The 27,084-nt window shown below is 35.6% G+C and overlaps 1 protein-coding gene across 1 annotated transcript in view; it reads right to left on the bottom strand.

The window, feature by feature from the left end:
• Positions 1-7,533: 7,533 nt before the first annotated feature.
• Positions 7,534-27,084, bottom strand: part of LOC149829453 (uncharacterized) — a 133,246-nt gene continuing 113,695 nt past the window's right edge. Inside the window, exons 17-22 of the mRNA XM_090015951.1 lie at positions 16,312-16,500; positions 15,879-16,162; positions 14,803-14,989; positions 14,429-14,671; positions 8,053-8,141; positions 7,534-7,984 (exon numbers count right to left, since the gene is read on the bottom strand). Of these exons, the coding sequence (XP_089872077.1) occupies positions 7,837-7,984; positions 8,053-8,141; positions 14,429-14,671; positions 14,803-14,989; positions 15,879-16,162; positions 16,312-16,500 (1,140 nt within the window). The 3' untranslated portion in view covers positions 7,534-7,836. The remainder of the gene's footprint in view (positions 7,985-8,052; positions 8,142-14,428; positions 14,672-14,802; positions 14,990-15,878; positions 16,163-16,311; positions 16,501-27,084) is intronic.

Raw genomic sequence — 27,084 nt, forward strand, 5'->3', positions numbered from 1 at the left:
ACAGCTAGAAATATCAAAACTCTCTGCGCAATTATCACTTGGAGCCCTAAATTCATTTGGTTTGGGCGCCACCAACCCAAAACTCGCTACAAGGATACATTAGAAAGCACTATCGGTATTGCTAAAAGTAGAGAGAAAAACTATATGTAACTATAAAAATTCAAGATGTAGTGACTCGAGTAATTAAGTCTGAGGGACACTCTGTGTCTAGTGCCCTAAGGTGGTCTGGCCTAGGAGTCATTGGCCTAAAGCTTGTTACATGGGTCATGAATTCTAAAAATTGATATAGTGTTAAATGAAAAAAAAAATAAAAGAGCTTAAAGAAAAGAAAAACATTGCTTGAAAATTTTTACAAAATAGTGTAGAAGCATTTGTATAATGATAAATAGAAGATGACATGAGTAAACAAATTTTTCTAAAAATAAAACATACATAATCTAGAAGTCTAAAGAGATAGAAAGAAAATTTTCTACTATAGAAGCATGGATGAGTCAATAAAGGAAAAAGAATGTGAATACCTGAAATATATTTGTTAAAAATAGCTTTTACTTGCCTGATAATTTTAGAAAGTGTAAAATTATGCATGACAGAGATATTTATGGGTATTATCACTGGAAACCCTCACAAAACCTTACTCGTCCACTGGGGTAACCCAAGGGGTTAAGGGGCTTGTTGCATATGCTAAATGCAACCGTGATTTCTACGAAAGTGAGTTAGGCATTTTACATTAATTCTACATTGTTTAGAATATAGTTTTCTTTTCTTGTAGTCTTAGAGTCGTGTTTGCTCAAGGACTAGCAAACAGTAAGCATGGAGGAATTTGATAATACATGATAATGCATTCATGATTAATACAAAAATCATGTATTTATGTGTCTTTTATTGTTTTACATCTTATGTTTATGATGTTTCAGGAATCAAGGATCTACGATTCGAATCTCATAAAATTTAGAGTTAAAATAGGAAAATTATCATCATTTTATAGTGTTGGAATGGATTTCGAGGCGAATCGAATTTCAATCAAGTCTAAATCACATTAATTGGATCATGTATCCAATTTAAATGTGATCAGCAAATTCAAAACCCAAATCCAAATCAAAAATTTCCAAAAAAACCCTTTTGGAATTGGCGCCACCTTGTTTTTCTAATTTTTATTTCAATTAGGTAGTATTTTGAATTTCTAAAGAATTATTGAAGTTAATTTGTAAATTTCATTAAATGGTTATAAATACCTCATCTAGGGTGGCTTGAAAGTGGCCTTCAACCCCATTTCATGCACAACCCTCTCCTTTCTATCCCACGCCACCCTCTAAAATATTTTCTTCTTCTTCCTCTTTTTCTTCTTCTATTCTCCTTCTTTCACCAAGGATTTGTGTGGAGATCCATTCTGGAGATTGTGTTGCGTATTCCAAGAGATGAAGACCGCTCTTTCTCTCAACCAAGGCCAATGGAGTTGCCGGAGGGCAAATCTGGTGAGTTAGCTCTCTTCTTTATGTCCAAATCACGTAATTGCATGTTCTTCTTTTGTTTTTTTATTTTGTTTTTTTTTACTTTGCTGCATTTAATTCTGTAATTTTCAGTTCATACTTTGTAGTTGTTCTTCTTGCATTTGATTTCCAATTTGAAAAATCAAAAAAGAAGATAATCGATTGACGATTTGGGAATTGGTGCAAGTTCAATTCCAAGCCACCGATCAATCTTCTCACTTAGATCTAGTTAATTTCTATAATTCCAGCATTCTTTTTGTTCTTTTCTTCATTAGATTAGATTAGCTCAGATCAAATCAATTGATCTTTGTTTGATCTGATTTTTCATTTCAATTTTAGCAAAATCATAACAAGAGAATGATGATCCATGCTCAATTGGCGTAAATCCAATTGTAGTTGTTGATCGTTTCATTCTACAAGTGTAGATTTAATTTTTGCATTTTATTTTCTCTTTCTTCGATTGTATTCTGTAATTAGTTAGATTAGAAATTAGTTTTACTTGCTGGAATTTTGATTCATTCATTCTTTGATTCGATTAATTGAATCAAAGTGTAAAAATCGATAATTCTAAATTTCTGTTTCATTTTAATTTTCTGTCTGATTTTACTTTTAGTATAAGTTGAGTTTTTGAATTCCAAATTAAAATCCGTAAATTGAATCAGATATTTGAATGAATCTATTTTCATTCAGGAGAAATTCATCAAGATCTTATTATGTTTCACAGAATTTTTTGGCAACTTATCCAGAAAACTCTAGTAATTTTGTTTTGTTTCTTTCTATATTTTTGTTGTATTTTGTTTTTAGGATATTTGAAGCTTCCGGATTCTGAATTTGAATTCGTAAAGTGGATTCGATTTTTAGATGAATCTAGTTTCAATCTAAAAATTTTATTCAGTTCACATAGTCGGATACGAGAAGCTGTTAGAAAATTTCTGAGCAATTTTTTGTTTATGTAATTTCTTGTTGATTTAACTACTCCGAGAGTTTTGCACATAATTTTTCAATTATGTAAATTGAATATGGTTCCTATGTGTGTTAAGATTCTTTCTACAAATTTTCAATAGGAACCAAATTTATTTGTTATATTGTTCTATGATTTTCCCAAAAATGGTTTTGACAGGTTTTCAGAAATTGCACAGGACATCTTTGTAGTTTAGTTTGCTAACCCCTTTTAGCATAGTATTTTGCATTTCATGTGTGTGTGTTTGATTTTTGCAGGTGGTTGTCACATACGGGGTGCAGTGTGTTGAGGTAGATTTGGATCACCTGTGAACGAGCAAAAGCGAAGGCTTAATTTTCTATTTTCTGATTTTTTTAACTTCTAGTTAAGGCCTCAAGGCCACATTCAAAGTTTGTAATTAATTTTCTTTCAGCACTTGGGTTGTAATAAGTCTTTGAGCATTTTCTTTTTACATTCTTAGTTACTTTGTAATTTTTTTTAGGCAATAAAGCATTCATTTTCTTAGAATACAAAGTTTCTCAAAACTGTTCCCTGAGTTCGACCCGAATCTCACCCTAGTGTGATCCGGTTTTTATTATTTGGTGTCTGGCTTTCATAAACTATTTTCGCAAAAATACATCTTTAAAATCGATTTCATAAAACTTACACCACCCTGTTGGGTCAAAGTGATTTCTCAACCATGATAACTTTGCCTTTCTCCTAGGAACACATTATCCTTTGCTTCCAAATAAATATCACATATATGCTTGAAATCTCTCCACCAATATCCACTCATTGGCTCCCCATGACACTTAAATCCAGTGATTTGTGTTATGTCCTTCAATGTGATGGGCATCTCAATATTCCCAAACTATAATGTATTGGTTGCCACATTCTAGAACTTCATAACGACCTCTAAGAGGGGGTGACTAATGTTCCAAAGTGTGATCTTCAAGAATTTTCAGAAATGCATACAATCAAGCTAGTCCTTCACATCCTCCGATAGAGATAGAAACCACTAGTGTACTTGTAAACAATAGAACCAGTGCATGCGGCCTATTTGATCACTCTTCTTGCCTTGCAACTCCTATAATATATATATGATAATTTAATAAATAATTAAATAAAAATAAAAAATGATTGTATACATCTTAAAAACATGTAGTATTTACAAAACAATAAATGACCAAAGTACTTGTTCAGAAGCACCAAGACTTTTACCCCGCTTTAATCTCTTTCTTGGAACTTGCACTTTCTTCTCTACAGCCTTTGCTCGTTGAGGTGACTCATCTGCCCCTCTATCATTCATATTCTTTATGGTCACATCTCCAGCTTCATCTATCTGATCATTGCGAGTAGTAAAAACCTCAACGTGAGCATATGATTCAAACTTCTTTTTTGCTGAGTCCCCCTCCACATCTCCTGCTTTGATGCTTTCGCGATGTTAAGACATGATTGTGACAACAAACTCTTCATCCTTTTTTGCATATTCTACTTCAGTTTTATGTCAGGCGGGAGTTGTTAGATGTAATTTAACAAACATTTCAAGTTTTTTTTGCTGCTCCTTTGGGGGTGAGTGATAACTGAGCCTGCATTTTTTATGGTAAATATCAAAAAACTAGTACTTTGACCACGGAGCATACTTCTCATGTGTCAAGCTTATTGCATACATCATAGTACATAGAATGACCCAATATATAGTTTTCCTTTTTTGGCAATTATTGTTGTACTCAAACACTAGCAGACGATGTGAGTGCGGGCCCCTTAGACACAGACTTCTCTGTCACCATATTGTTCCAAAATCTACAAACTCTACTTGTAACAAAATCCAAGTAACTCATAAAACCTTTTTTGTAACAGAAAAACCTTAAGAGGTTTAAAAAAAATATCTTGCAACAGATATAAAATTATTATCTTGACAAGTAAAACATGTCATCTGAAAGTATCAATAGAAAATCCAACATTTGACATTAAAGTATACACAACACTAAGAAGCACAAAATTTATTCATCAATGAAAATAAATTATTAGTCATAGATGTCATTATTGCACCAACAACACCACCATTGCATACAAAACAACTTAAAAGATTAAGCATTCTAGAAAATCTAAACTAAGAAACATACTTAAAAAGCATTAAACAATATTTAATTATATCAGATAAGAAAAAAAATTGCAATGGCTCTAGGCATTAGAAGATGAAAGTGCTCATAGCCATCACCAAAGTGTGGTTAACTCGTTGTCTCACCATAGAAGAGCCTCAAGCCATTAAACCAAGAAGTTAAACCACTATTCAGTTGTGCCAATAAAACCCAATGTTTAAGAAGGTAAACTAATATTGGTATAGTTTCTTACATTTTTCAATATATTGATTGTAGGCATATTTTCTACATAAAGGATAATGAGCGTTACAAGAGAGAAGATGCAATAATATAAAAATATATTAAAATATGTAGGCACGGTGTTCTCGATATTTTAAAAAAATAAGGAAAAGGGTTACCGAAAAACTCGTCAAAAATATTGTGCCTACCGAAAAACTCACCGTCGATGAATCTGAAAAACTCAACGATAAAGTGTCGTTGATGAATCATCGAAAAAAAGTGGCCAAAAAATTTGTTGAATTTTTTTGTGAAAGATAAAAAAAAATTGAGGACTACAAAGAATCACATTTATTCTAGCAAGAAAATCGCAAACATGAAAGAACATCACACATTTAAATGTATGATCTTACAAAATATGTGATTTTACGACATTATTTGTAAAGTTACGATTAAAAGAGGTTCACATAAGTTATATTTGCACACTTCGTGAAGACCAAAAAAATAAAGTGTAAATATACATTTAAGTGAGGGTTACAGAAAGGAGGTTTGCATGGTCTCAATGACTTTGGTATAAAATATATGATTTTAATAAGGTATTTGCAAAGTTACGATTATAATAAGGTTCACAAAACTTGTTTTTGCGTAATTCATGAAGACCACAAAAAAATAGTTGCAAACATACATTTAAGTAATAGTTAAAGAAAGGAGAAAGAAGGTTAGCACAATTTTCCATGATTTTGGTATAAAATATACAATTGTACTAAGGTATTTACGATTTTATGATTAACATAGAAGATCAGATAAATAACAAAATTTTCTGTATGTTTTTTATGACATAAAAAAAATGTGTGAATATACATTTAAACGAGGTTTTGACTTAATCGATGGGCGAAATTATATATTATGCAAACTTCATGATGTTTGCTTGTGTAAAGGGTTAAAAGGTCCTAAAAAGTTGCCTATTTGCGATTTTAGACAACATACAGATTTCAAAAAATTTAAGACATTTGAAAAACAAAAAATGACCATATTGTACAAGTGATGTGTTTCCCTAGAAACCCTATAATTCTCGATATTCTCCCCATGTCCAAAATAGCAAATATCTGAATTTAAAAATACCTTTTACCCTTCACACATGTGAACTACTCCAATATATGAACTTTCTCTCAAATATGTGACTATTTTTTTTGTAAAACAATTTTTGCTTTTAGAGTAGTTGGAAAGCTGACATGCGCATATAACTTTCATGTTCTAAGTCTGAACCGAAAACCCTTCTAGGATTCTTGTTTTTGAGTTTCAAAACAAGAATAGAAACATGCTTTGTACCCTTTAGGATTGAGTATTTTTTTGTTATATGCTATTTTTTGGCTATCTGCATCAAAAATCTAAAAAAAAAAGAGATAGATAAGGACGTTAGCTTTCCACTGTCACCAAAATCACTTTGATCGGATGAATGGTTGAAAAGAAATGTCATATGAAAGATAGACTAATCCTCCTAAACATGCAAACAATGAACATAAGAGAGGATAAGAAAGCTCACATAAAATATAAGTCGACTTGAGAAAGTTTGCATAAAATATAGGCATACTTGAAGAAGTCTGCATAAAATATATGCATACTTTCTCAAGTTCAAATATATTTTATGCATACTTGAGGAAGTCCACATAAAATATATGCAACCTTTCTCAAGTCCACATTTTCCTCAAGTCCGCATAAAATATATGAAAACTTGAGAAAGTCCGTATAAAATATATGCAAATTTTCTCATTTTATTCAAATTTAATAGAAAGTTCATACATAATCTTATGCAAACTTCATAAAATCCGCAAAAAAAATATGCGTACTCAGTTTAAGTGAGCCTATGCAGCACCAAAGAGTAGAGTGATATATCACACAAACTTCATTAGTTCCACACATGCGAAGGGTAAAAAAGATATTGCAACACCCGCTATTTGTGATTTTGAACATGAAGAGAAAATCATAAATTGTTTTAAAGAAATGCATCATTTTTACTGTTCAGTAGTCATTTTCCATTTTTAAAAAACATATCATTTTTGTCTTACAGTACAATCATTTGTCAAAAAATAAAAACATCCACTTATCTGAACATGGAAATGGAATTGACATTGAAAATGTTTTTTCATCTTAAAGAATTATACCTTTTTTAATGGTTTTACTATAAAATCAACAATATAATGAATACTTTTGTAGAATTTATTGAAGTTTCCACTATAAGTTTACATTATTTTCTATTTATTTGGAGTGAGAAACTGTGACGATTCTCGTATCTAGGCGTGCCTTGGACACTCCTCGCATCATGCCTTTCGGATAGCATCTCGCAGCCACAGCTTTTTTTGCAGACCCCTACTAGTTATACAACCGTACCATTTGGGGTTTGAACTTGCAACGTCCCAACACAAGGCGATGTGCACTAACTGCTCCGGCCAGACAAGTGGAGTCCCCGCTGGCACTGCTTCTTAATTTGGTAACAAGGAGAATTGACTTTCCAAAACGAAAAAACTGCGAATTACAACAGTTCCTTGTTTTTTTTTAATCGTTCCTTTTAATTGAGCAAGAGTGGCCTCCAATTTTTACCTAGATTTGAATAATCTTAAGAGATGGAATTACAAATGTGATACTTTAGCATCACGGAATTACAGTCATGCGTTTCATGTTGAACTTTGATTTGATGATGCTCACCGAGAACCAAAAGGGAAAAACAAATAATCTGAACACGAAGAGGGCTTAGAAGGTATGCCTTTCGAGTCAATCCAACTCCGAGCGATTGAAACAGCGCAATTCTTCTCACTAGAAGCCGGTCAGCAAAGAATATCATGCATCTGATATTTACATTAGAAAAAAGAATCATTGTAGCTGCACAAGGATGTTACCCTTTCCACTTTTACTATACTCAAAAAGACCAATCAGTGCTCTTTATAGTTACAAAATGAATAACGTCCATAAGGAAGGCTACCCCTTTTCCGTGTGACAATAAACTTCTCAGCAACTCCTTTTCACTCTGCCAAAAAAAAGAGAGAAAAAAAAGGGCCAAAAATACATGTGTACTCACCATGATCAATTGTTAATATCAGGATTGCCAGAACCTGTTTGGGTCGTTACTATACAAAGATCGGTCTTGAATCTCTAGATTAGCAACATGCCAGTCAATCAATCGTGCCTGAACGCATTTACATAGCACAAGACAGGTAGGCAACATCCACCATCCATTTTCATCCCTGTCGAATAACAAAATGAGAATTGTTTGTTTCTTTATCAAGTAATTCAAAATCTGAAATGTACGTACATGCTAAAATTCCAAGGCTGAAAATTCGGGTGTTTTCTACTCGAAGACTGGGATTTGTAGTGAAGGAATCCACATATGAAGGCTACGACCTGCAGAAATTATATGCACGCATATCAGTGCTACAAAGTATTTCTACAAAAAAATCTTGAAAGGAAAAGAGAAGGATCTGCAATGAGAACTCTTCATTTGACCATAGATAACAGCAGTGAATTCAACCATTGGCATCAAATTCTAACTAATCAGTGAAAAGCAACAAGTGCAAATGAGTGATACAATCATGAGGAAACTGTCCAGTAGCAGAGGACCTAGCCTATTGTCACAGGTTCATACCATCATTTTTTTGAAGGGAATAAAAGAAGAGGGATTTTCTTGAACAGAGACCAGTAAACAGAAAGTTATATACTTACCGCCATTTGAGAATGCATGCAAGAGGTGAACCAGGCAGACACAATAAGCAGTAACTCGAAAACAGAGCTTTCCACAATTTTCAGATCAGGACTCAAACACCAATCATGACATCACCAATAACACCCACGTGAGAATGATAATGAATCTTTTAACTATGTGTATCACTATTTGATGTAAATTGAAGAGGCTGATTTACAAGGAACTTATAACCCAACTCCGAATTAACTAAGAAAACAGGAAATAAAAATAGACATAACAAGAAATTCAAGGAAATTGCTGGAAAATAATGGGAAATTGCAAGAAATTAACGTAAAAGCAGGAAATAAACCAAATAAATTGAAAATTAACTGATTTCAATATCTCCATGTCCTCCCAATTACAAAGATACCTCCAATATAAATAGATGAAACTTTTCTAACTCTAAATCAAGTAAACTATCTATTCTGATAACTTCCTAAGATGATAAAACCTAAGTCATACGGACTCGGCTAAAAGGTCGACGTACCCGACACGGGTGCGGCTTCGGACACGGGGTGGACACTGTCAACTAAGTGTCAGACTCAGTCAAAGCACCAGGGCCGAGTCCATCCACATTTTGGACTCGGTCAACTTTGACCGAGTCTATTTTCAACCATTTTTAGGGCAAAAGACGTATAAAAACTAAAAAAAATTGATCTTCGATTGTCTTCCTCCTTTATGTGTTATATTTTGGTAAGTTTGTGTTGTTACTTCAATAGAATTACTTTTTTATTTTTGCTTTAAAATTTACAATCTTATTATTGTTATATATATATATATATAGCCGTGTCCCCGTGTTCAAATTTTTTGAAATTGCTCTGCACCCGCACCCGTACCCGCACCCATGTGAAAGGATAAAACTTATCCTAGAATTTTGGATCAGATATGAGATCCAAATACAAAAAGAATTCAAAGTAACAAATAAAGATCCAAAATATAAATGGATCCAAATGGACCTTTATGCACTTAGGTCTTCTGCGCTACTCCTAGATCATTCTCTCCGGGTTGGAGAAGACTTGCCCCTTACGCTTCTTCGAGTTGCACTCTAACCGCAAGAAATAATGGACCATTGAAACTTCTGGAAGGCATAGATCCACTAGCACTGGTAAGGTTTGATCCGAAGAATGAACCAATCATCTAATGGCTAGTGTAGCACAATGTTAAATGGATCCACTTGCGATATTTGAGTCATAGTAGAAAGGTCCAACTATAAAGGCTTCTGGATCCAAATATAACTGATTGGATCTAAAATTGTTATACATGGGCCAAAAGAATACTTCAAGGGTTGTTTAGATAGTGGATAGGTGTGCATGAACACTGGTGGGTTTTGGGTAGCATTTAGGTTGTTGTAGGACCATTTAGGAGATTGGGTTAAGTTTGGGTTACTTTTGACTAGGTTAGGATCCAGTTGGGTCACGACCGGACCAGGAGGATATTGAGTCATCGAACCCGAATTGGTGTATAGGTCGGATATTGGACCGAGCTTTGATGGTAAAAGGTTTGGCTAAGACACGATCCATATCCAAAATTGTGCTAGGTCTGGTTTTGACCCAGTCTGAATTGGAACTGGAGCTTCATCCGAGTTCGATTAGGTCCAATTTGGGTTTGGATCTTAAAATTAAGACCAAAATTAGGGGTTAGGAACCCTAGGCCGGAACTGGGGAGTCTTGGGTCAAAATCGGGCTAATTTCGAACCTAAAACACCCAAAACCAGGTTCTGGGCATGAAAACCGGTTTGGGACTCAGTTCCGGTACCACACCAGTTATGGGAACCGGTTCGGTCGGTTCCTGTCTCACAAGGAACACCACCCGTGGAAGGAAACCATGGGTGGGTTTCCTAAAACAGCCTGGGTGGGCGATGGCTCTCGTCCACCGTCGCCACTGGAAGGGGTTGCCCCTACCAACCTAATCCATTCGACGGACGCTCGTCGGATGGTAGCTGAACGACGATGGGGGGGGGGGGGGGGGGCACCATGGCTTCCCCCATCCATCCTATTGCGAGAAGACCAGTGAACTATTATCCACCACCAACCACTCCTGCTGGATGGGCAAGCCGGACAGTCGTTAGTTGACGGTGGGAGCTCCATCACCCAACCTGGCGGTGAATCGAGGTCCACCATCGGCAACTGCCGTCGGCTAGGTGGGCCCCCATCGGCTCGTGCCGGACGGTGACCTGACGATGGGTCGGTTGTGCTTATTCAGAAGCGAGGAGGAAGGGGAAGGGGTAGAGAGAACCTTCCCGCCCTCACCAAATCGGTCAGAAGTAGGGGACAGGGGCGGCTTGGGTGACTGCTGAGTCGTTGACAGTGGTAGTAGTGGGTTCACTCACGGTGGTAATGGAGGACACGTTGGTGGGTGGTGATAGTGATGAGAAGATGAAGCATGAGGGGTGGTAGCACCGCGCCGCTTGCCATAGTTTTCTTTGGATGTGCCGGTTCTTGATTCGATTCACCAGTTTGTTGGTTGAGTATCATCATCAATGTTAAAGTTTTTTGCATCTCATCAAATATTCGATCTTTGCATTGGATTCTACACTCCTCATGTGCATCTCCATGACTTCTTCCCACTCGTTCCTCGAATTGTGAGACATCACGAATATGCAATTGAGATATTGCTCTTATACCAACTGATGTAAATCAAAAAGGCCGATTTACGAGGAACTTCTAACCCAACTACGAATTAACTAGGAAAACAGGAAATAAATTTGGAAATAACAAGAAATTCAAGGAAATTGCTAGAAAATAATGGGAAATTGTAAAAAATTAACGCAAAAGCAGAAAATAAACCAAATTAACTTGTTTCAACATCTCCATGTACTCCCTAATTACAAACATACCTACAATATAAATAGATGAAACTTTTCTAATTCTAAATTAAGTAAACTACCTATTTTGATAACTTTCTAAGAAGATTAAACTTATCCTCGAATTTTGGATCAGATATGAGATCCAAATACAAAAATAATTCAAAGTAACAAATAAAAATCCAAAATATAAATGGATCCAGATGGACCCTTATGGACCTGGGTCTTCTGCCCCGCTCCTGCATCACTATTCTTCACAGAAAACTATAAAAAATAGCCATTCTATTGAAAGAGCTTCCAGTTAGCCTAAAGTATCTATCACTTACTTGGCTATACTAGCATGCTAAAGTTCGATGGGATCAAGTTCAATTAATGAGGGTGAATGGGGAAAAGCATTTTGTTGTAAGATGGAAGTTATATCAACACATTTAGCAGGTCTGCACATATGGACCATGATAAGGTCCTACACTGAGAGTGGCCTTTTATTTCTTGGAACATTTTATGGGCAGTTAGAAAGCCACCATCCTAAAAGCAAAGGGATGGGGAAAGTTTACGAGAAAAGCAAAAGTGAAGGCATTTGTAGCCTTATGTTCAGGATCAAACCATAAACTGTCTCGATGTCTAGGATGTGGAAGTTTTGTTCAGATGAGCATATCGTAGAGTGAATCCACCAATGCCCTGTAGAAATTGATATCACTCCTTGCCAAACAATTGCTTCAAATGGCAAAAAGTGCTGAGGGTCAAGTTTGATGCAATATGCACCTGAAATTCTAAAGGAGACAGATCAAACCACTCCGAGCAGATGGTATACTTGATTCATTCTTGCACTAAAGAACATGCCACAGATGAAAATTTGAGTTTTTGCAATGCACTTAGTAGGCATTCAAAAATGCTAGTACTAGCACCGTAGCAGCCTAGAACACAAGATCCTCCGAGTCTTTGCAGTCCATGGTGCTATAGATGAAACCAGAATATACATTTCGCTGTCACCAGTTGATGAACTAATCCAACAAATATGGGATGTTGCACACTTGTGGACCGACACATATCTTACATAGGGAACCCTGGATCTTGCTACTGGACTGAAGGTTTTATTCTAATTCTAACCATGATCAGATACACATGCACACCACGTTACTGTCAACAAGCTAGATGGAATCTCGAAAAAAACTTCTCATAAGTTTCATCGACCTGTCCTTGTGATACATGCTATTCACCTAGAGACCATGCTGGTCATGATTTCACCATATACCAGTCCAAAAAATTTCAAGGACGAGAGTCCAATTTCAGGTTATTCAAATAGGCACTTGGCTCCTAAGCATTCAGACCTCTGTTGGATGACTGATTGTAGATGTAGGATGACCCCTAGTTATAGTGAAACATCACATCCACCATCACAACAAATTACGGCAAACCGTATCATGACATGCATGATATCAACAACACGGATCATCACATTTTGCAAATTGCAACTTTACAATGTCTGATTTTTGTGGCAAACACTTGCATATGGCTGATAAGACGAAATCAATCAACCAAAACAATGGATATAATTCAAAAATTTCCATAGGCACAGCCCTAATTTAATTTTGAAAACTTCCTACTGTACTAGGTTGTTCCAAATCTTGATCCCAGTCACGGCCAGATAATAGGCATAGCGTGAAACCATATGCTATCAATTAAAATTTTCTTTTTAAAGCAACATTGAGAAAATGGAAAATAACACCAAGGATGCTGAAATTCACTTTCTCACCTACATCACTCGAGAATTAGAAAGCTCCAACCATAACCAGGTAATCCAAGCTCACTTGCATCCTAGTTAATTAACATTAATACAATGCAGCAATATAAAAAATGCTGGACATTTCATCACCTAAAGATGAAAACTAAGCAACTTGATGTCAAAGCCATATTGGCGTGAAAAATGTAGCCAATAAATACAGATGTAGGTATGGCACAAAGCCAAAGTTATGGAGCTCTTAATAACACTTATAATGCATAAAATATCACTTGACTAGGAGCATTTGGTCAGTGAGCTAAATTTTTTCATTTCATGTTGGTTCCTTTGGGCACTCAAACTGGTCTATTTAACTGTATTGGGCTCCTATCCTGCATCGTTGGTAAGGATAATTCAAATCCTACAGGTTTTTCAGGAACATGGGCCTCAGACATGCTCTGAAAGAACAAATCTATTTGCAGTCAAATGTCGAAAAAGCTCATAAATCAACACAAACTTCAAATTAAGACATCCCAGTTCAAGAACACTTCTAGTTGGTTCTCCATAGATAATGATGATAACAGAAACATATACAAGCTCCACCAAAATGATATTTAAATAACACTGTCACTGGTTCACCTCAAAGCATCACCACCCTAGCATGTGTACATACACGAAGTCAATATGTATGCACACTTTCATGACTAACAATATTGTGATATTTTGTCGTTATGCCATCCTTGGTGATGCAAGTAGCAACATTTGATAAAAAGTGATCAGTAAGATGAGAATTTAACAAGCATGGATAATCTCACAAAGTCAAAAGTATCAGCAACCTGGTATTAAAGATGCTCTTGTTAAAATGCTCCAAAAATATAAAGTCAACTTGAACCCATTAATTCAACCGTGGAAGGATCCAGGAGCAAACATACAGAAGTAACAAAAGATGAGTACAACTAACTAAGCCTGATTCATTGTTATACTAGACTGATTAAATGAGTCCTCATTGTGGAGAAAAATTAGATGCCCGAATACCAAATTGAGATGCTAAACCTTCCATCCTGTGTCTTAGACCCACACCTGCATCTTCATATACTATTTCTCAAAGGACAAAAGACTATGAAAACATCAAGCACAGTGCCCAGTGGCGGTATCCTAACAGCTTAATGTCACCAACATTTATATCTGAACAGAGAGAATAAACTGAAACTATACAGCTTGTACATGCAGAGACATGCATGGAACATCAGCATGCAAATACATGCATTCACACACAAAAAACAAGTAATTTTAAGAAGAAAACAACAATCATAACCCCACATCAGAAATAAGCTGTTACTAGTAATCCGCCAAATGAAGAGAAAAAACTGAAATAAATTGATAGAAAAGCATTCATGAAGAAGGCCACAAGAAACTGGAAAGCAACTTACAACGTTAACTAAAGAAGTAATGTTCCACAATGCATACACTCGAGCAAGACCTGCAGACCTTCTCGGACCATGGCTGAATAGGGCATTGATGCCAGCAGGAAATGGCGAAAGTATGCCTAAAGGAAGAATGGATAAAACCAAAAAGAAATCTCCCAGTGAAAAAGAATATAGCTGCAGCAACGTAAGCAACACCAGACTAAAATCTCCTAACAGTAGAATTGAGATGACCAACCCAACAAGATCCTGCAAAATTTAAAGCAGAAGCAGAAAACATGAGATATTATTCAACCACAATGATAAAGTCCCGCAGCAAAAACTAAAAGTGTCGAGTAGAGGGGAAAACAATGAACAACTGAAACAATAGAATAAAATACCTGGTGGCCAACAGGTTTGGTGTTATGAACAATAAGAGAGAGGGGGAAAAATATATCTCTTTTCTCCTCAAGCAAGCGCAAACTATTTGAGTCTAAAATACTTCCACAAATCTTTTTGCGCATCAAAATATTTTCATTGCTCCTTACATTATGATTCAACTGATCATCTCCTTGAAGACTATTTGTACTGCAGGCCAACAACAAATACAAAATCATGAAAATTGTACATGATCAGGATGGTTAAGATACATGTAGTTTGTATATATCTAAGTATACCAAGGTATACTTAGGTATTTCTCTTGTATTTCTATTTCTCTTGTATTTCTTTTTTCATTGTATTCAAAGTATATCAAAGTATACTTTTTGTGTATTTAGTTGTTAGGAATATTCTGTGTACCTTTTAAGATTTAGGTTAAGTATACATAATATATACTTTAAGTTACATTAGTTTTCTTATTTTCGGTCACTATTACAATGACTAAATATTTTACTTTTACATTATTTTGTTTTCTATTTTTTGATCATTTTTTGAATGACCAACTAGCCATTGGGATTTGCTCTAACGACTAGTTTGACTAGTCAAACTAGCTGTTGTGATTTGCTTTAACAGCTAGTTGTTGGGATTTACTCTAATGGCTAGTTTGACTAGTCAAACTAGCCGTTAGGACTAGCTCTGACGGCTAGTTTACTTGGTCCATCTAGTCATTATGTCTTCTTCTATATATTGCTCATTCTTTTATTGTATAGTTGAGTGAGGATGGGTGTACATTGGGTGTGAATACTTTTTAAATTTTCATAAATTTTTGTTATTATTAAAAATATTTATTTTATTTTATCTCTTGGGTCTTTTGTAAATGTACAAATGTGTTCATTATTTTTTGATATGTATATGCTTTAGTCCATTTTTGTTTTTCATTTGGTTGTATCTCAGGCCCTGTGCCACTTCGTGACACAAGACAAGGTAGGGTTACTACCAATGAGCATCAAGAGACCACAAGTGTCTTCATCTCAAGATTGCCTAACAGCACACATAGACCATAGTTAAACATATATGTAATCAGTGCATAAAGACATACCGTGGCAATTCATTTCTTAATGATTCACCAGTGCCTTCAAAGGTAGTCTGAGTTCCTTCTTCAAAGGCATATACCACAAGACCAAACTGACAATAGCCAAATCCTGTCGCATGGAACCAGGCTAGATCAATCCATACACCATGCATGCTCAAAGCAGGATTTGCATGTGTCTCAAGCCAGCTAAGTACTGGAAGAAATGTTACGTGTAGGCGTCCTCGGCGAACTAATCGCAAGTGCACATTTAATCCAGCTACAAGCCTGTACCATATTGTTGGTGGAACAGACTGAAAAAGAGACAGTAAACAACAAATAGAGGGTATAAATAACAACATAAAAAGCATATAAAAACATAAAAAAGCTCAACATGGATCCCATATTATTATCAAGTGCATAATTCAAGTAATAGGTATCTTGTTTGAGGCTTTCAACGAACCTGACTCATAAGGCTGGTTAGAACATTGTCACTATGAAGAGAGAAGGGTGCCATGTAGCTTCCATCACCACCAAATATCAAACACATGGGGAACCGTTGTTGAAGGCGAGGAGGAAGATCAGGCCTCTTCTCATCTCCTCCAAGGAAAAAATCAATATATGAAAGCATTAAATCCGGAGTAGCAGCCACCTATATAAATACCAAAATAGTCAAAAACTACCTGGAGTATGAATACAAAGACAAGACTATAGTGCATAGAGATTATCACATGGTGAAATTTGATAAAGCATGTCAAGTACAAACCATTTGCTGAAGACTCTTAGTTACACAAGGGCAGAGGCAACATAAAGGACAAACTTTCACAAGTTTGTCAAGAGAACAACAAAACATGCTAGGAGTCTAGAAACAATTATTTGGTGCAATTATTGTCAGTTGCCTACAGTTTTCATGAGACAAAGATACCATCAATGCCAGCATTATCTTTCCCCATTGTTTCATTTCACTAATGTAATACTAATTTTCATTGATATCATTATTAAGAGATAATGTCAGTTGGATCAGTATCAATATCCAGATCCAGATCCAATGTGAAGAGAATATAATCAGATGTTATGTGTTTCTTTCCTGATTTGTATTCTTATTGTTTACTTTTATTTAGTTTTCTTATTGTGTATGGAAAGGGACTGTTGTGTAAAGAAAGGATTGTAAATTGTGTTTTATAAATAGAACATCCCCTCACACGATCTCCCTACCGGGAATCTGTTCAACCGCAACCCATGTTATTCCTTTCTCTTCCTACTTCTTAAGACAGTTTTGGACATCTAGATGTATCATATTTATTATGGTATCAGAGCTGGAGATTGATTCGATCTATTGAGATATGTTCTAAGAGATCTTGGGTTTTATACCTTGCTTCTCCAAGTTTTTCCCTCTCTTTCTTTCTTCCTCTTTTTTGCTAGTTGTATTGACCTGTTATCTTTTGTTCCCAATCTTCTTTGTGTTGTCATTTAATTGAGCATATATTTTCATATTGTTTTTTCTTGATTGATGTCAAAATTGTTTTCTTTCTTTTCCAACTTGACGTCACCCTGGTTATATTTTCTTGCCCTACATGTTCAGTTTTATAGATCTGAAAATCTAATTCGCGATTCAGACAGCTTGATGGATCCGATGAGAATGGGGTTATTATTTCATTTGTTCATGTCAAGAATCTAGAATTTATTTCATGGATGAAAAGAGACCAGGTTTTAGTTGCATATATCATTTTCACTTGGTCGCAAGAGCTACTCATTGGAGTATCTGATGATTGCACGACTCTATAACTTTGAACTAGGTTAGTCCAGATGTATTCTTAGATATTTGAGTCCAGGGTTATGTTTTTTAAGAAGAAATTTCAAAATTCGAAGGTTCCATGACCATTATAGAATACCTTAATAAGATAAAAAATATCATTGATCAACTTGCCATAGTTGATTATGAGGTTTCAGATATGGTTCAACAGGCTCTCAATATTTTTGCTCTTGACTACTACCATGTTCTTTCCACCACTTTGCATATGCTCCCTACATTTGATAACCTAAAGGCCAAATTATTACATTATGAGATGACTCTCAGTGTTGATGCAAATACCTCCCATGAATCCTAGGAAGTTCTGATGACTAATGTGTCATGTGGTCGTGGAAGATGAAGATATTTTAGAGGAGGTAAAAGGCGAGGTCATGGAGGCAAACAGGGAGGCCGAGGTATACTTTTCACACCCAATATTCCTCTTAGCCATGCTGCACAAGGACAATATCCTATCCCTATATGTTCCATATGCAAGAAACATGGGCATGTTAAAGCAAATTGATAGTTTAAAGATGATCCTAGGTACAATCAGGAAACAACACAGTATAAAAACCAAGGCAAAGGTCATTCTGGAGGTCAGACAAATGGTTAGAGTAATGGTGAAAGCTAGTGGACTATAGATAAACAATTATTACTTGCCGTCCTTGCAAGACTTAATATAAAGCAGAATGAGCAAGGAAAGTGGTATCTTAATTCTGGAACTGTTAATCACATCACAAGTGACAAGGGTAAGTTATCAACTTTGATTTTGTATCATGGCAAAGATAGTATTATTATCGGAGATGGGACTCATAGCATAACAAACCCCTGGATGTTTTCTTTTGTTACGGTTGTCTTGGCTTGCGAGTACCCATGGGATTATAAAAAGAAAAAACTAAATTATTATTTTTTTGCTCTTTGTGCATGTGGAACTTGTTTTATAATATACTAAAAAATGCTTATAATGATTTGTACCTATTTATATGTCACGAGTGAGTTATACTGGAATGATATCTTTGGTTTGGATGCCTTGTGACGTGCCTGAGTAGTTCCGCTGTGTTTTAAAAAAAAAAGAAAAAAAAATGGATGTAAAAAATGCCTTCTTAAATGACAAATTAAAAGAATAAATTTATATGGATCCACCTCCTGAATGAGGTTCCATTTGAAAAGATTATTCATCTTAGAAAAGCTTTGTACGGTTTGAAACAAGCTCTTAAAGCCTATTAATGATAGGTTTAGTTATGTAATGATTAAACTTGACTATGAATCTTGCCACTTACACCACTATGCTATGTCACATAGGTGTGGGTGCGGATATGAGTGTGGATGCGGCAATGCAACACTTTAAAAAAACTTGGGTGCAGGGGTGCGGAGAGTATATATAATTTTTAACAATTTTAAGTTAATACAAATGAAATAAAAACAATTATCATATCATAAATTCATCATACATACGTTCATGCAATAAATCAAATTAATAATTTACAATTGTTATTCCTCATCAATAAAAACTAACACTACACTCGTGCAAAGGTGTGGATATGTATGTATGTATACGTGTATGTGTGTGCATTTATGTATTTATAAATATAATATAGGATAAAACCGGACTTGGTTAGGGTTAATTGAATTAATTTTAGACAAAAATGGACTTCAATGTGGTTGACTTCACCTGACACAAAGAAAGTCGTGTCCAAGTATTGCACCCACATGAGTCTGGATGCGGTACTCTTTAGAAGAGTCTGTGTTACATCGCCGCTATGTATGTTAAGAAATATGACATAGATATTGTTGTTTTGCTTCTCTATATTGACGACATGATCATTACTAGAGGAGATAAGCATAGAGTTATTTACGTTAAAAGTGTTCTTAAAGATAATTTTGAAACGACTGACCTTGGATTTCTAAGATTTTTCTTAGGAATTGAAGGGGTTTATTCTCTTTATGGATAGTTACTAACTTAAACTAAGTTTGCAAATGAAATTATTGACAGGTCAGGAACTTGTGATGAAAAGAGGGTGGACACACCAAAAGTTATCAATGCAATGATCAAGATTGATGATGGAACACCTCTAGAAGATCTAACTCCTTACGACCAAATGATTGGAGCGCTTACATACTTATCCATTATCAGAACTAATATATCTCATGCAGTTCATACTGCAAGCTAGTTTTAGCATTCTCCCACAACAGTTCATATGAGCATTGTAAGGAGGATTATTAGATATAATTTTTTGTTTCTAAGGACTTTTGTTATCATCCACCTTCTCTCTTGAATTGATTGCCTACTTTGATTCAGAGTGGGGGGAAGATCATAATGATAGATGATCAATCAATGCTTTTTGTATTTTTGTAAGTGATTCATTGATATCATAAAAGTACAAGAAGCAACAAAAAGTGTCTCTATCATCAATGGAGACGAAATATCCTGTTATGAAAACTACGACATCAAAGATTGTGTCGTTGAGAAGATTGCTTCAAGATATTGGGATTTACTTAAAGGCACCCTCAAAATTATATTGTGATAACAAGAAACGTTATCTATATAGTTGGCAACCATATCTTTCATGAAAGAACTAGACACACTGAAATGGATTGCCACGACATCTGGCAAAATACTTGAAGAAGACTATCACACTACCATATATTACCTCGCAATATCAGTTGGTTGATTTCTTCATCAAAGCGCTCTCTTCTCCTTGGTTTCAGTTTCTCCTTGACATACTTTTGATGATATCACAGTAAGTTTGATGGGAAGTGTTGATATTTAATGTATTTTCCTTATATACATATAGAGAAGGGGGACCGTATAACCAAAGGAAGGTCCAAAATCTACAACCAACAAGGATCAGACGACTCCCCTTCTCCAATGCTTGGGCATCTCATCAATCAAACCTCATATATTTGATTTTTATAATTTATTTAGTAAGAAATATGCTTTACGTGAAGATTTTATGACATATAAACATGTTTTTCAAAATATGAAAAATCGATCGCTCATAATGCATTTAAAACTTTACAATACGAAGTATTGTGGGCTGTTGATTTTTAGTGTTTTCAAAAATGCATCTAAACATAGAAAATTCATAATCCAATATGTAAATTTTGATCGATGAAAAACTCGATCACTAGAGAAGGAGCATCGTTGATTCTCAACTGTCGTAGATTTTGGACCTTACTTTGGTTGGACAGTCCCCCTTCCCTACACGCACACATACACACACATATACACTTATATATATATGTATATACTGTTAAATTATGTAATCAAATAGTGTAATCCAATATATATTTTATATATATTTAAGGTAATACATATAAATATATTATATATATGTATATGTATCTACCGATTACATATATAAAATATATATTAGCCGTAAGGGTATTTCAGTCTTTTTCTCTTTTTACGCATATTCATCTTCTTGAATATATTTGTATTTTGTATTTTGTATTTTTATTTCTTCTCTTTTTTCCTTTTTTAAATATGTTGGGGGCCCACATATAGTCGTTGGGCCCCTCCAACAGTCACATTTGTGACCGTTGGAGGGGCTCCAACGACTACATGTGGAGCCCCTCCAAGGCCCACTAAGAGCTCTATGAATCGGCCCCTCTCCCTTGTATTTTCTCATGGCTTTGGGTCAAAGCCCAAGTGATTAATAAAGCTTTCCTATTTTTTATGCATTTGAGCATTTGTGAGATTTAGTGTGTTGTGCCTTTGTGCACAAGTGTTCTAAGAGTTCTTATTGTTCATGAGTGCACGTGTTTCTATCAAGAATATTAAGGTCTTGATCATAGTATCTTCTTGAAGATACTTTCACATGGTATCAGAGCAAGGTTGGAGAAAGAAAGATCGTGTGGATTCTACCTTTTTCGGTGCCTCGAAAAGTGTGCTCTCAAATTTTTGAAGATTGGAGTGAATCCTCTTGTTCATCCAATATTTTAGAAGATTCTTCTATCAAGAAAGATCTAAAAATCCTTTGTGGTACGTATTCTTTTTCATCATTTTTCCTCTCTAATGAGTGAAAAAGACTCTCATTTCTCTCTCGGTTTCAAACTCAATGGGTCCAACTATCATGTTTGGGCCGGAAACATGGAGTCTCATATTAAAGGAAAAGGGCTTTGGGGCTATGTCCAAGGCTCAATTACCGAACCGGAGCCAAAGATAACTTTGATGGAAAAAGGAGAAATAAAAATCCTTGAAGGCAAAGAAAGAGCTAAGGCTCTTGAAGACTATGCCAAAAAGCATGAAGAATGAGAGATGAGAAATTTTAAAATCCGCTAATGGATTTTCTCATCCGTAGAAACTAGAATTAACGTCAATATTATCAAGTTTAAGAAGGCTTCTAAAGCGTGAGAGTACCTTGAAAAGATGTACACCTCTAGGGACTTGTCCCATAAATATTACCTCCAAAAGAGGGCGCTTACTCTTCATCAATGAGAGATGACTATAAGAGAGTATTTTGCCGAACTCTCTTCTATTTGGGACGAGCTTGCTATGCTCGAACCCAAGTGGAGTGGAGAAGCCATAGAGCTTTGTCATAAACAATTGAAAGAAGATGGACTTTTCAATTTTTTGAATGGGCTTAGGCCCGAATTCGAACAAATCTGGTCTTCTCTCTTATCCACCTTCACTTCCCCCTCTCTTGAAGATGTAATTACTTAACTAAGTGGGGAAGAAACTCGTATGGGTATAAGCAAAAACAACCCAAGTGTTCTAGCTACACCTAATGAAGAAAATGAAGGTGTTAATGTCGTCACAAGACCGAGGAGTAATTTAAGGACCTACAAGCCTCCCCACTTCAAGAATCAAAACTCAAATGGTCAAGAAGGGAAGAGGGATTATAGCAAGCTTTTGTGCCATTTTTGTAAAGAACCAAAGCACATTAAGCCTATTTGCCCAAAGTGAGAAAAGTTACTAAGCATGGCAACTACGTCTCAACATCAAAAGGAAGAGTGCTCGTCATCTTCAAATGGAGCTCTCTCATTGCAACAAATCGTGGATGCACTTCAACATCTTCTAAAAGAGGCTATTTCTGGACCCGTCATGTCAAACTCCTCTCCTCCCGGTAAGACCTCTTGGCTTTTAGATTCGGGTGCTTCTTTTCACATGACCCCAAGTTTTAATTCTTTTTCCGAATATTCAAAAAAATTCTCTCCTTCCTTTGTTTCAAAACATCTCTTGAAGTAAAAGGAATAGGAAAATTTTGAAAAACATGGGTTCTTCATTCTAAAAATTAGATTTATACCCAAATTAAACTTAAATTTGCTTTCCGTTTCTCAACTCTCGGATCATGGGTGTGATATAAAGTTTTCATCTAACAAATGTTGGATATAGGATCGCCGGTCTGAGAGATTGATTGGGGAAGGCTTTAGGAAGGGCGATCTATACTATGTTGATTCCCTTCAAATTCCAAAAAACTTGTTTTGTAATGTTGTCCAACAAAAGGATATTAATGTGTGGCACAAGAGACTTGGACACCCAAACATTGTAAAAAAAATTCATTTACCTTTTGTTAAAAGTCTATGAAAAAGTGATTTCACTTGTAACGACTGTATACTTGGGAAAATGAAAAAAATATCTTTTTGTCAAAGATCTATGTTTACAACAAGACCTTTTGAAATTATTCATTTAGATGTATGGGGACCGGCACCCGTCCTATCTAAAGGAGGCTTCGCATATTATGCCATTTTTGTTGATGACTACACGAGATATTGTTGGATTTATTTCCTTAAACGCAAATATGAAGTTTTTTCGGTTTTTAAAACCTATCATATGATGATTAAAAATCAATTTAATGGAAATTTAAAATTTTTAGAACAGACTCTGGTAGAGAATATCTTTCAAGTGAATTAAAAAATTATCTTGAAAGTTATGGTATTTTTCACCAAAGGTCTTGTCTGAAAATCCCTCAACAAAATGGATTAGCCGAAATGAAGCATAGACATATAATAGAGACAACTCGAACATTACTTGTTTCTCAAAATATCCCAAAAGGTTTTTGGACTAAAGCGGCTCTAGCGTCTGTCTATCTGATAAATCGGCTACCTTCAAAAAACTTGAACAATATCTCGCCTTTTGAAAAATTATACACCAAAGAACCCGACTATAGTCGATCGAGAATTTTCGGTTGTAAATGCTTCATTTTTACTGACAAGAACGACAAGCTTTCACCTAAAGCTATTGTTTGTGCCTTTCTTGGATATTCCGAAACTCAAAAAGGGTTTCGTTGCTATGATGTTAAGAATGATAAGCTATATGTTTCCAGAAATGTGAGTTTTCTGAAAAATGTTAATGGTTTTGAAAGGAGTGAACCCTTTAAGAAAACATGGATTATTCTTTTTTGTTTGAAATGTTAGCTCATGATGATGATAGTGATGATGATCTCATTCATAATGAAGTCAATGATAAAGATGATGGTTTTTCCCATCCCCCTATCTCCCAACATAATAATGAAGGAGCATTAAGAGATCTCATAACATATTCCCATAGAGATAGAACCAATTTTAGGAGTGCAATTGAAAAATACGGTGAACCTAGTAGTTCCAACTCAACCAATGATGAAAACCTACGAAGGACTAAGAGAAGTAGAAATATGCCTTCTAGGTTCATTTCATATGATTCCTTTACTCCTAAACATAGAGTCTGCCTTAGTGCCATTCATTCCTATATAGAACCCAGAAACTTCGAAGAAGCCAAAAAGAATGATGAATGGCTAAAAGCAATGGAATGTGAGCTTTCAACTCTCAACAGGACAAAGACTTGGGAGTTCCAAGATCTCCCTAAGGGTAAGAAAGTAATAGGATGTAGATGGGTATTTAAGGTAAAAACTACGAGCGATGGATCTCTTGAGAGATATAAGGCTCGACTGGATTGACTATGAAGAAACATTTGCCCTTGTGGCCCGAATGGTCATTGTCTGATGTCTCATCATCGTTGCCTCAATCAATAAATGGAACATCTATCAAATGGATGTTAAAAATGCCTTCCTAAATGGTGATTTGAATGAAGAGATATATATGGATGCTCCACCAGATATGGAGACTCCCAAAGGAAAAGTGTTTCGCCTTCGCAAAGCACTTTATGGTTTAAAACAAGCCCCCAAGGCTTGGTATGATAGGTTTAACTCCGTAATCTTAGAAAATGGTTTCTCATCCTGTTTCACTGACATTGCCTTGTTTGTTAGAAAAAACAATGCAGGGATTGTTATTCTGCTTTTATATGTGGATGATATGCTTATAACCGGAAGTGATTCTAAAGAGGTTAAAAGCATAAAATTAATTTTGAAGGATAAATTTGAAATGTCTGATTTGTGATTCCTAACTTATTTTTTGGGTATTGAAGTGGCATACTTGTAAAAGTATCTTCAACAAGATACTTTAGTTGATAACGCAATAACCTTGAGAACAAATGTGTGAACATACACACCCAAGAACACTTGTGCACAACAAGCACAACACACCGAATCACAAATGTGCAAAAGCACTCATAAGTTTTATAAACAACTAAAGAGGTTGGGCTATAATCCCAAATCCCTTGAGAAAATACAAGAGGAGCTGCCCATATATATAGGGCTTAGAGAAGGCCTTGGGAGGGGCTCCACATAGTCGTTGGAGCCCCTCCAACGGTCACAAATGTGACCGTTGGAGGGGTCCAACGACTAGTGGGTTGGGCCCCTCCCAATGCAAGTACAATGCATTAAATGCAAAAAGAAAAAGAAATAAAGAAAAAAGAAAAAGAAAATAAATACAAAAACATATTCTCGAAAAAGAATGTGTAAAATTCCAAAACTACCCTTACTAGGAATATATATTTTATATATATAATTGGTAAATACATATACATATATTATATATATGTATATGTATTACCTTATATATATAAAATATATATGCGAAATTACAAGTTTGATTACATAATTTAACACCCCCCCTCAAACTTAGGGCAAGATGACCGAAAGTTTGCCAAGAAGGAAGTTGAACCGCGGAGTGCACAATGCTTTAGTAAAGAAATCTGCCAACTGATATTCGGACGTGACATAAGGGAGATCAATAACTCCTCGGAGATATGCTTCACGAACATAGTGACAGTCCATTTCGATGTGTTTAGTCCGCTCATGAAAGGTGTGATTCTTTGCAATGTAGATTGCACTCTTGTTGTCGCAGCATAGCTTGGTGGGTCCTTCAATTTTGATCCCCATGTCTTCTAGGAATTGGTGAATCCAAACAATCTCCATGGTAGTAGTTGTCATGGCACGATATTCAGCTTCAGTTGAGGAGAGCGACACTTTTTGTTGCTTCTTGTATCTCCACGAAATTAGTGAGTCTCCTAAAAACACACAGAAACCAGTGGTGGAGTGACGGTTATTTGGGTCACCTCCCCAATCAGAATCAGTATAAGCGATTAATTTTAAATCGGAAGAAGATGACAGAAAAACTCCCTTGTTTAGAGTACCCTTTATGTATCTTACGACTCGTAAGATGGCACTCATGTGAACGGATGTAGGCGCATGCTGAAACTGACTTGCAGTATGGACTGCATGGGATATATCTGGTCTGGTAATACTCAGATACATCAGAGATCCTACAAGCTGTCTGTAGGGTGTAGGATCCAAAAGTGGAACCCCATCATCAATTTTCATCTTTGCTCCTACTACCGCAGGAGTTTCGCAAAACTTCTCATCCGTAATACCTGACCTGTCAATGATCTCAGATGCAAGCTTAGTTTGAGATAAGAAATATCCTCTAAGAGAGTATGCTACTTCAATTCCCCAAAAATAAGTTAGAAAACCCAAGTCAGACATTTCAAATTTATCTTTTAAGATAGATTTTATACTCTTAACCCCGTTAGAGTCACTCCCAGTGATGAGCATGTCATCAACATACAGAAGTAAAATAACAATCCCTATATTGGATTTTCTAACAAATAGAGCAGTGTCAGTAAAACAAGAGGAAAAACCATTCTCAATCATAACAGAGTTAAATCTATCATACCAAGCCTTGGGGGCTTGTTTTAGTCCATAGAGAGCTTTTTGAAGACGAAGTACCGTTCCCTTAGGAGCCTCCATTCCAGGAGGAACATCCATATAAACTTCTTCACTTAAATCACCATTTAAAAAGACATTTTTAACATCCATTTGATAGATGTTCCATTTGTTGATAGAGGCAACAGTTATAAGACATCGAACAGTGACCATACGAGCTACAGGAGCAAAAGTTTCTTCATAGTCAATACCATATTCTTGACTATATCCTTTTGCAACCAAGCGAGCTTTATACCTTTCAAGGGATCCATCACTTTTAGTTTTTACTTTGAAGACCCATCTGCACCCTATTGTTTTCTTGCCTTTAGGAAGATTTTGAAATTCCCAAGTTTTGGCTTTTCTTAGAGCCTCAAGTTCATTGTCCATGGCATTAATCCATTCAAGGCACTTTCGTGCTTCTTCA

This window comes from Nuphar pumila, chromosome 8 (assembly GCF_984573655.1).
Source record: "Nuphar pumila chromosome 8, dmNupPumi1.hap1.1, whole genome shotgun sequence".
Lineage (NCBI taxonomy): Eukaryota > Viridiplantae > Streptophyta > Magnoliopsida > Nymphaeales > Nymphaeaceae > Nuphar > Nuphar pumila.